The 12,385-nt window shown below is 43.3% G+C and overlaps 1 protein-coding gene across 1 annotated transcript in view; it reads right to left on the reverse strand.

Moving 5' to 3' along the window:
* Positions 1 to 12,385, reverse strand: part of LOC136847050 (uncharacterized) — a 194,365-nt gene that overhangs the window by 126,103 nt on the left and 55,877 nt on the right. Inside the window, exon 2 of the mRNA XM_067118291.1 lies at positions 547 to 965. Coding sequence (XP_066974392.1) covers positions 547 to 965 — 419 coding nt within the window. The remainder of the gene's footprint in view (positions 1 to 546; positions 966 to 12,385) is intronic.

Consider the following 12,385-nt stretch of genomic DNA (forward strand, 5'->3'; position numbering starts at 1 on the left):
CTTGCTTGCATATTATTAATCAAAGGATGAAACCTAATCATATGGAATATGCCCATAGTGGTCACTGACTTGAAATTCAAGCTTCCAAAGAATATGGTGTTCATTAGGAATATAAGCATTTCATAATTCTGAGCCTTTCAATTCTGATCCTACACTGCATATAAGGAATCACCCCATGTACAGTGTAGGCTCAGAATTATGGAAGGCTCCTTAATATTGTATGAGGTCGCATAAGCTGTAAAGTGAGCATACATGCTTTAGTGCCTGTGCACCAGAGGCAAGGGTTACCCATACATCACTGCTAAAGGCCATGTGTATAGAGTAAGTTACAGCATGTACCTATACAAGAACAGAAATCAATAGTTGAGTAAAAACTACAGTAAGAAACAACTACTGTATGTCAATACACAAAATAACTTCAAAATTAAATAACCATGAGTACAGTCAACCATAATATTACACAATGCAAAAACCCAAACATCAGACAAGGAATTCCCTAAGAAGGAGAAGAGAGAAAAACAAGAAAAAACCACATAAATGACTTACCTTCTTCTTCATCCATCATACTGTCTGGATCATCCATCTTCTCTTTTTCTGCCTTTGATTTGCTGTCCCCTCCCCCCTCGTCATCTTTCTTTTCATTCTGACAGTTTTTCTCTTGCTCTTCATCACTGGATTTTTCCGAATCCTTCTGCTTTGAGTTTTGTGTACTATCATTATTTTCACTATTTCCATTATCTGAGCCTTCATTATTACACAGTCCATTATCTGTTGGACCATTTTTGTTCTCATCTGAGGGACTGTTCCCTGAGTTTTCTGTTTTTGACTTTTCTTCCTCGGAAGTCTCTGGTGTGTCTTTTTTATTTTCTTTTACTAACTCATATAACTTTTTTAAACCCCCCGTAATGTGCGCTAGCATGTGATGCTTCGGCGGCCTTATTAATGGCAGGTCATCTGTCGGCAGTCTGCAAAAGAAAATGATTTTGTGAACAAAACTGAACACTAAATACTGATCATATAAATAGCATTAAACTTTCTAAGAATTAACAATGTCTACATTGAACCTGCATAACTGTCCCAAAACCAAATATCACAATTTTTAAAAGTAAACTATTTTTCCTAACTATACAAACCTGAGGTCCTTTACATTAGGAATTACTTATGGTGAAGCTCGACACAGCTGTTAAACTCTTGAGCAAGGTGGTTAGGCAGTAATACCGCCAGGTAGGCAGGAATACCTGCCTGCCCGGATGCAAACATTCCAGTTTGCCTTTCAGCCCAGGTTCAGATTGAGGGGTGGCATGAGGCAAGCATAAAATGTAATGTAAAGGACCTCATGTTTGTATAGTTAGGAAAAATACAATTTACTTTTAAAAATTGTGACTTGTTCCGACACGATATACAAACCATAGGTCCTTTACATTAGGAAGACTCACTGGTTGGAGGGAGGAATCTGAGTGAGCCTCTTGAACTGACTGGAGTTCTGCACACCTGGGCTACTCCTTCTGGTCGAAAGAGCGAGGAGTACCATGCCTCTGACATATTGATTGGAGTGTAGGAACTGCAAGATCAAACGTCAGAACTGGACCTTTTTGCATGAGTGAGGAAACTTAACTCATACGAAATAGGCTAGGAAGAATCTAAGTCAGAGGCAGTAAGGAAAACCAGAGAGGGTTTCCTTTATTGCCAGTCTCTCCCTCCTCCCCTTGCTAGAGGAAGGAGCGGAATTGCTTCTATGATTCTAGAAGAAAAATAGAGCAGGTGCTCGATGTGTAGTCTTACTACATCAGACACCAGATCCAGCAAGTATTGGTTCGAGTCCTATTCTCATCCCAAAGGAGGAGAAGTAGGAAGACAGGGACGGAGGAGGAGGAGAGGCCAGTCACTCAATATCCTTCTCACTTCCAGAACCAACACCTTAGGCTAGATGCTACTAGTCCTCTTGAAGGAGCTGGGTAAGAAAACACAACTTGTTGAGCAGCCACCACAGGGCCAAGGAAAAAAGGTTCCAAGGGCCTGTGGGCAAGACCACAGGAAGACAAGAGTGTGGTCTATGAGACTACATCTTACTTCCAGACTGACAGAAACTTCAGGAATTGAGGGATGTACCAAGCCATTGACTTCGTAAACTCTTGGGTGGAAAGTACTGGTACTGTCATCGCCAACTGCCGAGTACTGTACCTCCTTCGATCGCTTCATGAAGCCAGGAGAAAAATGTGTCCTTACACACTTCTTCCTTGGGAGAGTTAGGACTAGTGAAAATGTCGACGACATCCAGTACCATGGCTCCCTAATAGGAAAAAGTAATGACAGATCTGGATCATTGATAGAAAGTCCAATGAGGAGGGGAACAAGAAGATCTCAAACCCAACAATAGATGGCGATGGATTTGGAGTCCACTTATGACTTCCACAAGGAGTCGAGGTATTGATCCCCTTCACCTGTTCTTCCATCTTCTATGCCAAGGCCAGAGCGAGATGAGAGATGGTTCTAAGAGGGAACATCTCTGTCCGATGACTCTTGTAAGGGCGCATGCAGAGCACGTGACAGGGACCCTAAACAAGAGTCACAAGCCACACAGGGAACAGTTCCCTGGGACAGCAAGACCAAAGAAGCTTTTCATCCATAGCTAAGTCTCGACTGAGGAGAAGAAGGCTACTTCAGATAGAAGGCTAGGTCACAAGGGCCTACGTTCTTCACAAATGAAAGGGACAGAAGCAATCCTAGGCAGAGAAGACGATGAAGTCCAGACTTGAAGAGCGACTCTGACCCGAGAAGTTCTGTCAATGACACCAACCAGTGAAGACAGATCCAGTCCCTGGAAAAGTGTTGCAGAGGACTTCAAGAGATATTCAGCTATATCCGTTGCCGCTCAGCAAGAAAGCCTATGCTTTCAAGGAAAGCTGGAAGGTCTCCCAGTCCTGAACACACACAGCTGTACTGCCTCAAGAACTGGTTCTTGTGTAGCTGCTACAAGAGGTTGGGTCAAGCAGTACTCACCTCAATGCCTCCGAAGCAGAGCTATCAGGTCGGGCGAAGGACGAAGTCTTCCAGCATTTGTCTGTAACTCAGGGTGAGCAATGCTTGTGAACCCCTAGCAAAACAGACAAACAAGGAGGGAAAAACGTAGATATCGATTTTTCCCAAAAAGACAGCATGCCTCACTGTAGCGGCCCATGGGTCTGGTACAAAGGAGCAAGAAAACTACTGACTTTGTTGTGCAGGAAGGCAACAGAAAGACAGTAGGGATCTCTCAGTCGAGCAGTCTCTTTGTGAATCTTCGTGAGGAAAAGAGTGAAGGGCACGTTCCGTCCTGATCACTCAAACCTGAGGCCGACCTCCCCTACCAATACATCCCCACTGGGAATGTATCTGGCTAATTGAGCTATCAAGTACACTATAGAACACTAGAGTACCTGCAAATGTTGACAGATGAAACAGGAAGAAAAAATTATTCCCTCGTTTGTCAACGAGTGCCACTACTGTCTTTTTGTTGTTCAACGAAACCAATGAGTGTTGCAAAACTCACCCTGAATTCTTGGAAGGCCAAAAGGTTGCCTTGAGTCCAGGGTGCTGATGAGAAGGTACTAATCACTTCGGTCACACACCTTGAAGACAAAGTCTTACAGGTGTGCGCCTATTCCTCAATCGGTGAATCCGGAAGTAGACACAAAATGTGAGGGGAATATGCAAGCATATTTGAAGGTTCCTTCAATCAAGCTTTAGCCTAACTCTTTCCCCATACTTTGAAGAGGAAAGAAGGATGGAAGAATGGAAGCAGACCTCCATTCTCCATCATGGGGAAGCTTCTGCAAGATGACAGGATATCAAGGTGATTAGCTCTAGCAAGGCTGGCATTTCCCAAATCAGGAGCACGGGAGAGGAAGCAGGATGGAAGTTTGATGAAAAGAATTGCCGAGACCCAAGGGAAATAGATACTTCTGAAGGAATCCACTCCCAGGTCTTGGCAATGTCGCTGCCAGCTCCAGAGACTCGATAAGTATCATTTCATCCAGGGACCTGCAGTAGGAGAACTTCTGCCGGGTCGATACTTCTTTCTCTCTTCCCTTCTTCCCTCCTCCCTTATGGAACTGAGGGTGGAAAGAGTCACAGTTATGTGCACTTTCCTAGAAGGGAAGAAGAGGGCTATGTGTTCCGCGATCTTCTTTCAAAGCCTGGGACTTAGTTGAGGGGGGCTGGCTATGAGCTCAAGGTCGAGCCGAGATGACTAAGAAACAAAGGTCTTGGCCATTGTCCAAAGGACAAGGCAGTGCCCTTGATTACCGCGGCATCTGGTAAATCTCTGAAAGAGAAAGGCAGAACCAAGTACAGTAAAGGGCCATTCCTAAGGGTCGAGCCAACTCGGGAGTTTTGAAACCAGAAATCCAAATTAGGACAAAGTCCTTCTCCTTGGCACCAGAATTGCCCACAGATTGCAGTCTGGTATAGGAAGACCCACCCCTGGACAGGACCAGTCTACAGAAGGCAGGGTTCTTTCCAGGAACGGTCATATCCGAGGAGAGAAAGCCTAAAAGTGAAGGCTCGTGGATCCATCAGGAGACTGTCCGGAGGAAACCAGCAGGTGTCCTCCAAGATCGCCGCCTCTCGTTGCGGAAGAGAATACCCTTCACAGCAAGGAGAACCAGAGGGAGAACCCAGTTCGGGTGAAGCAGCATTAGAACAACCTGCAGTTGGCAAGACCCTCCGAGGCAAGAAGAAATCACACTCTGTTGAGGCAGGGGAAGAGCTTGGTGTCTCAACCTGAATGAACTCCTTGTCCAAAGAAAAGAATTCATCTGGTCGACAACGCTCTCGCAAGGAAGGACCGCAGCAGCCCCCAAAGTGATAAAGATTATTCATTGGGCGAGGCGAGGTCCTGTCCCGGGGATCCTTGCGCTGACGAATCGGCATGAAGTTCTCCGAGAAACGAGGGCGATCGCAACTTGAAGGGGAAGACCCTTACTGCTTCCGAAGCGTGAAACTCCTGTACCTCTCTCCTTGGAGAGAGACCTTGACAGATCCCAAGAAACCCTCCTCGGCTACCTGGTTGTACTATGAGACAATTGGGAAACCGACACCCAAAGCATGCCAGCCATCTGAACTCAGAAGACAAATTCGTCGGAGCTCTCTCTGTCCGTCTCGCACCTCTCGGAACAACAGAGAGGAAAACAGGGTGGGTGAAGAGAAAGAGCACCCCTACCTGTCCTGCCAGTAATACCAGCAGGAGAGGCGGAACATGGGCGATAATTAACCGAAGGAGAGTATTGCCACGAGGGAAGAAGAGCGCTTGTGCTGTGGCCAAGCGCTTTCCCGGGAAGAGCAGAAAGTTCACTCGAACAGTGGCGAGAACCCGATTTGGAAAAACCGAGCGGGCTGAGCCAAGCTGCACTGAACGGTGGTATGAGGAGGACTGGGAGGCAGGTGGGGTGAGCCGAGCCAAGCCAGTCTCGCAAACGCGACCAGGAGCTGGTCGGGGCGAGCAAGCGGAGTGAGCACAATCGGAACTGGACAGGGCAGAACTCATCTGCCGTGAACTAGCGCTAATTTCCCAAACTCTAAACTCCTTTGAGGCCGAGGCCCCTCAAGAAGAAGGTTTAAAGGAGAATTCTGTGTCTGCTATCCTGCATGATCGAACCCTAAGGTTCAAGAAACAAGGATGAAACCCGGCCCAGCAACCTAAGCAGCTGGCAAACAGTATTGAGACACCTGGGCCCCTTGGCACTTTCTCTTGTCCTGTGCCTCTCGCCACGAGAGCGCTCATGATTCACAAAATTCGAGCTACCTACAAGACCCGCAAAATTCGGGGAAAGGCTGCTTTCGGTTTCCTAAGAAATCAAAAAGAGACTGCCACAGAACCAGTCTTAGATGCAGACTTCTAAGATTGGCAACGAGGGTGCAGCCTCAAGAGGCTGTGCTCTCGCGGCCCCCAAAACGCTAAACCCCACAGCAGAATGTGAATCGGTTCCCTCCCAAGGGTGGAAAGAGCCAACGAGAGAAACTTGTCTCCCAGAACAGAGTTAGTCCCTTAGAAGTCAAAATACTCTCCAGACCAGATTGAGATACTCGATATTCCAGAGAATCTTGAGCACTCAGAGCGGCTTGCAAACGAAGGCTCAAAGCAGCACCCGTCTTGGAAGCGTAACCTCTAGGACTGGGAACGGGAGCACAAACTGAGGTCTGCACACCCGAAGCTCCCAAAACACAAAAACCAGGGGTATGTGAATCGGTTCCTGAACCCGAAGGTCAAGAAGAGCCAATGAGAGACCAACTGCCTCCTCTTAAGGAGGCAGTCCCTAGATGTCCAAGGACTTCAAGGGGTAAGAAGAAGCACCCTTCCTCTCCTTCAGCTGACGGAGGTCTATCCGGTTCCTGGGGCGCCCTCGAACCTCGGGAAAGGAAGGTAAGAGGCAGAAGAAGAAGAAATTGAAGATAAGTTGAAGAAGACGGTGGCTACTTCCACAGGGCGACTTCCTTCACCTTCACTCCGACATCTTCTACAGGATGGTGGACACGAAACATTGTAACCTCCAAGGCAGTTAGGCAGGATCACAACGGAAGCAGCCCAGGACACGACAACCAGGAGAAGCAGCAGGCATGATCAGGACACCCGATGCAGGAGCTACGGAAGCAGTTCGAAAGGCAGGAGCTACAGCAATGGACAGGAACATCAAATGAACATCACCAGCAGCGACAGGAATGATAAGGACGCCTGTGGCAGGAGACCAGGAAGAGCCACCCAGAGACTGTCGCCAAGTCAACAGGAGCATAGCACAAGAAACAACAGGAGTACACGGACCACAGATACACCAGAGGCAGTGTCACAGCATACATGAAGGCCAGCAATGATAGCGATCGATCCACATCAGCGGGAACAGAGTCGGAACGATCCTGACATGGAATTATGCCATTCCAACCAGGCACTGTGGTCGATCCCGAAGCAACACTGTATGAACATTGAGACTTCTTCATGAAAAGATATCCCAACTGAGATAACCAGCCAACTACTGCTGTGCCTACCATGCTCACTGTCAACTCGAAAGAAAAAGCAAAGATGATTAGCAGAGGGAGACTCCTCTCGCTATGAAGGAAACTGCCCTACGTAGCGAGAGGAGGTCCCTGAGAAGAGGTCGCCCGACTGCCCACGCCCCATACCCCTCGCGGTCTTCGCCCGACGAGTGAGCGAAGAGGGTGAAGGAGAGAGATCTCTCCCAAAGGAGAGATAAGGAAGAACCTACAGGGAGAGACAATGTAGGAGGGGAGGCAACTAAGGGCGCTGTGGTAGCGAAACTTACCGATGATGCCCGCAACTCTCCATAGCACAGGCGGCAAAAAAAGAAAAAACCACTCAGCACAAGTAGAAAGGATGTGGTCATGCCCTTGTACATAGAGGGCAGAGGCCCAAGAAGGGGAGCGAACTTTTTACGTCCCGATCAATGTAGGGGAGCGAAGATATTACGCCCCAATCAAATATCTGCGAACGTACAGGGAATGCCTTCAGTATCTAAATAAATGGTTACTGGAAGAGAAGCATTGCCACTTGGTTACGCCCCTCTAAATACGCTCTTGGCCATCAAACCCAAGACACAGATGCAGGAAAACGACGGCTTATGCAAGGCTATCACAAATCGTGGGTTTGTATTAATAAGTATCAAACACGTAATATATACACAAAATTAAAGAAAGATCCCACCGGGATGATAAAGAGCTTAACGACAGTCAGGCAAAGAGATCCGAAAACATGTCTGCAACGCATGAAGACTGAAAGCAAACTGGAATGTTCACATCTGGGCAGGCAGGTATTCCCGTCTACCTGATGGTAGTTACTGCCTAACCACTTGCTCAAGAGTTTAACGGCCATGTCCAACTTTGCCTTAAGTAATTCCTAATATATATCATATCGGAACAACTTGAATTTAAATGTTCCTCACAAGCTAAATCATAAATCTCATACAGTTATCCCTTTCCCCATTCATTGTTCCTGCAATCAACACCTTCACAAACATCCCCAGTCTCTAGTACAGGACCAGCACAGCATTCCTTTATCAACCAAGTACCAAACTTAAAGGACCTGTCCACATTGCTCGACATTTCCTGTCTCAATGACTTTAACCCTTAAACGCCTACTGGACGTATCATACGTCGACTAAAATTGTCTGTTGGGTGCAAAGTGGATGTACCGTACGTCGACTACAAAAAATTTCAACCTTCGGTCAACTTTGACTCGACTGAAATGGTCGAAAAACGCAATTGTAAGCTAAAACTCTTACATTCTAGTAATATTCAATCATTTACCTTCATTTTGCAACAAATTGGAAGTCTCTAGCACAATATTTCAATTTATGGTGAATTTTTGAAAAAATTTTTTCCTTACGTCCAAGACGGGTAACTTATTAAAAATTTCAGAAATTCTTTTCGTCATTTTGTCATAATTTTTGCACTGTTTTATATTAGCCGTTATGTAAAGTTTTATATATGAAAATGTGCGTAATTTCATGTAAAATACAACAAAATACAACCCATGGTTGTAGTTTTATCAGTTTGGAAATATTTTCATATAAATCTCGATAACTGCCAAAATTTCAACCTTCGGTCAACTTTGACTCGACCGAAGTGGTCAAAAACGCAATTGTAAGCTATAACTCTTACATTCTAGTAATATTCAATCATTTACCTTCATTTTGCAACAAATTGGAAGTCTCTAGCACAATATTTTGATTTATGATGAATTTTTGAAAAAAAATTTTTCTTACGTCCGCGCCAGAAATTCTTTTGTCACGTTGTCGTAATGTTTGCACCGTTTTATATTAGTCGTTACATAAAGTTTTATATATGGAAATGTGTGCAATTTCATGTAGAATACAACAGAAAATAACTCATGGTTGTAGCTTTTATCAGTTTTGAAATATTTTCATATAAATCACGATAACTACCAAAATTTCAACCTTCGGTCAACTTTAACTCGACCAAAATGGTAAAAAAAACGCAATTATAAGCTAAAACTCTTACATTCTAGTAATATTCAATCATGTACCTTCATTTTGCAACAAACTGGAGGTCTCTAGCACAATATTTTGACTTATGGTGAATTTCTGAAAAAAAAAAAAAACTTTTTCCTTACGTCTGCGCGTGGTAACTCAGCCGAACATCTCAGAAATTCTTTCGTCACGTTGTCGTAATGTTTGCATCGTTTTACATTAGTCGTTACATAATCTTTTATATATGAAAATGGGCGCAATTTCATGTAGAATACAACAGAAAATAATTCATGGTTGTAGCTTTTATCACTTTTGAAATATTTTCACATTAATCACGATAACTGCCAAAATTTCAACCTTCGGTCAACTTTAACTCGACCGAAATGGTCGAAAAACGCAATTGTAAGCTAAAACTCTTACATTCTAGTAATATTCAATCATTTACCTTTATTTTGCAATAAATTGGAAGTCTCTAGCACAATATTTCGATTTATGGTGAATTTTTTAAAAAACATTTTCCTTATGTCCGCGCAGTAACTCGGCCGAACATCTCAGAAATTCTTTCGTCACGTTGTCGTAATGTTTGCACCGTTTTATATTAGTCGTTACATAAACTTTTATATATGAAAATGTGTGCAATTTCATGTAGAATACAACAGAAAATAACTCATGGTTGTAGCTTTTATCAGTTTTGAAATATTTTCATATAAATTACGATAAATAGAAAGAATTCGACCTTCGGTCAACTTTAACTAGACCGAAATGGTCGAAAACTGCAATTGTAAGCTAAAACACTTACAGTCTAGTAATATTCAATCAATTAGCTTCATTTTTCAACAAACGGGAAGTCTCTAGCACAATATTGCGATTTATGGTGAATTTTTGAAAAAAACATTTTTTTATGTCCGCTCGTTACGGATTCATGCATCATATTGTGATAATATTTTCTCTGTGTTGCTTTGATCGTTTTACAATTTGTTATATACCAAAATCATTGCAATTTAGTGTACAATACAAAAAAAAATAATCCGTTAGCTTTAACCATTTTGCTCAGCAGCGATTTGTATAAAATTATATATGAAAAATTTTTTTGCGCTGTCATATATTTCAAGATTTATATATGATAATGATATTTTTTCATTTCTGGTGGTTGCATACTAAACTTCAGGCAATGACAAAAAGGAGCCAAAATGAACTCTTAATCTTAAAAACTAAGCGTGCTGTGATTTTTTTTAAAAACTTTTTTCCGCTTTGGCGCTAACTCCTAACGCCAGCGGCATACGGGAGACGTTTTTGTAAATAGAGGCTCGGCGTTTAAGGGTTAAGCTGGGTTAATTAAATTCAAACGCCAATATGAATACAGTAGTATTTATGAAACTAAAAACTTAAAGTGAACACCAGATTTTATTATTAATACTGTATTGAGATCTTTATGTCTACTGCATAAAACAAAGGAAGCAGTTGGAAAAGGGCAAAGTAATTTCTGTTTGTTGAGCAGAGGCCAATGCTCAGGTTGACAAATAGACCTTTTATCCCCTTCAACATCTTACCACACCTACAGGCCACACAGGGCACGGAGTCGCACTTGCACTAAGCCTGCTTAATCTAAAATGATGACCACTGGATGCTAAGTAGTATGATGTTGTGTTAGTAAATAAAATATAAAATTTTATTAACTTATCTAATACAGTATATTAAAATTCTGATAGACAGTACTTCAAAATATTCTGGATTCTGTTATTTTCTTTATAAATGGAGCTTACTACAGTCTGGTAACAATACATTTTAAAAGCCTTTCACATCTCTTCATATATTAATTTCCCAACATTTCACCCTATAAAATCTACAAGAGATGAGAGATGAGAATAAAATCCTTGGAACCTTTTACAATTAGCTATTCGACAAGGCAAACAATAAATCTCACTTGAAAACTACACGAAGACAAAACAACTGTTACTCGGCAGTTTTCAAGCATATCCATTTGTAAATGCATCTCTCTCTCTCTCTCTCTGTCTCTGTCTCTTTCCTTGTTTTGCTTATTTGCACTTACACCACCTGAAACAAGAGGCTGAATAACAGTGGTAACCATATGGAATGAGTGACACATTAACTGCATGAAGCACTGACATGAAGACCTCATCATCTTATGTAACATTGGGGTTTATAAACGATACCCTGCGCATGAAAAATACATACCCTGAATTCTGAGTGAACTGAAACCCGACATTATGGTAAAGAAACCATCTTCCAGGCTAATAAAAACCATCATATTACCACTTCTGATACAGGCAGTCCTCGGTTATCGGCGGGGGTTCTGTTCTGAGGGTGTGATGATAACCGAAAATCGCCACTAACCAAAATTCGGCAATTTCCGGCGCTTTTTCAGCAATTTCGGGGCTTATGGGCACCGAAAAGTGCCGATTTTCGGTTATCGGCGCCTCTGTTAGTTATATATCGGCACCAATACCCAAATATCAGCGCCAATAAGCGGAAATTGGCTCTTTTCAGCGCCGAAAATTGCCGATTTTTGTCGCTAGACAAGCGCCGTAAACCTGAATTGCCATTAACCGAGCCTGCTGTTAACCGGGGACTGCCTGTAATACAAAGTAAACAAGTACCATATACAGTATAAACAATTGAGGGGAAGTCAATAATCCTGTTCCCTGATTTTATCGTAAATTATTCATACCTAGAAACAAATGCCCACAAAAATCATCAAGGATGAATCATGAAAGACTTAAGAACCACAATAACTTCTTTCTATTTTGCTATTGGGGCTAGGACTCGGGTGAAAACTTGAGGGGCTGTCGAAAGTCCAAAGCACAGCACTCGAAATTGGAAGACCTTGTCCTGGAACACAAACCGTAGATATTTCCTGGCCTCTGGGTGAACTGGGACGTGGGAATACGCATCCTGCATGTCTATGGTTGCCATCCAATCCCCTTAATGGATGGAAGATAGAATATTTTGAATTTTGTAGTCTGAATATAGAAATTCAGGGCGCTGACGTCCAGGACAGGTCTCCAACCTCCCGATGATTTTGGGACAACGAATAGCTCGTTGTAGAATCCCGGCATGTTGACATCTCCGACTATTTCTATGGCTCTCTTGGTGAGGAGAGACGAAACTTCCCGTGATAGGGCTGAATACCTCTCCGATACGAGAGGACACTAAGGGAGGTTTCTCCCTGAATGGGATGGAGTATCCTACTTTGATTACCTTTAAAACCCAAGGTTCCACATCTCTGTCCTTCCACTTGCTCCAAAAATGCTGAAGCCTGGCCCCCACTAGTACATGGAGGATAGTATCCTCACTTGCGGCAGAAAGATTTTTTTGTTGACTTCTTAATTGGGAACAGGGCTGGAATCTACCTCTACCTCCCCGAAATGTTTGCTGTAGAGGGGAAATTG

The sequence above is a fragment of the Macrobrachium rosenbergii genome, chromosome 16, assembly GCF_040412425.1.
Source record: "Macrobrachium rosenbergii isolate ZJJX-2024 chromosome 16, ASM4041242v1, whole genome shotgun sequence".
NCBI lineage: Eukaryota > Metazoa > Arthropoda > Malacostraca > Decapoda > Palaemonidae > Macrobrachium > Macrobrachium rosenbergii.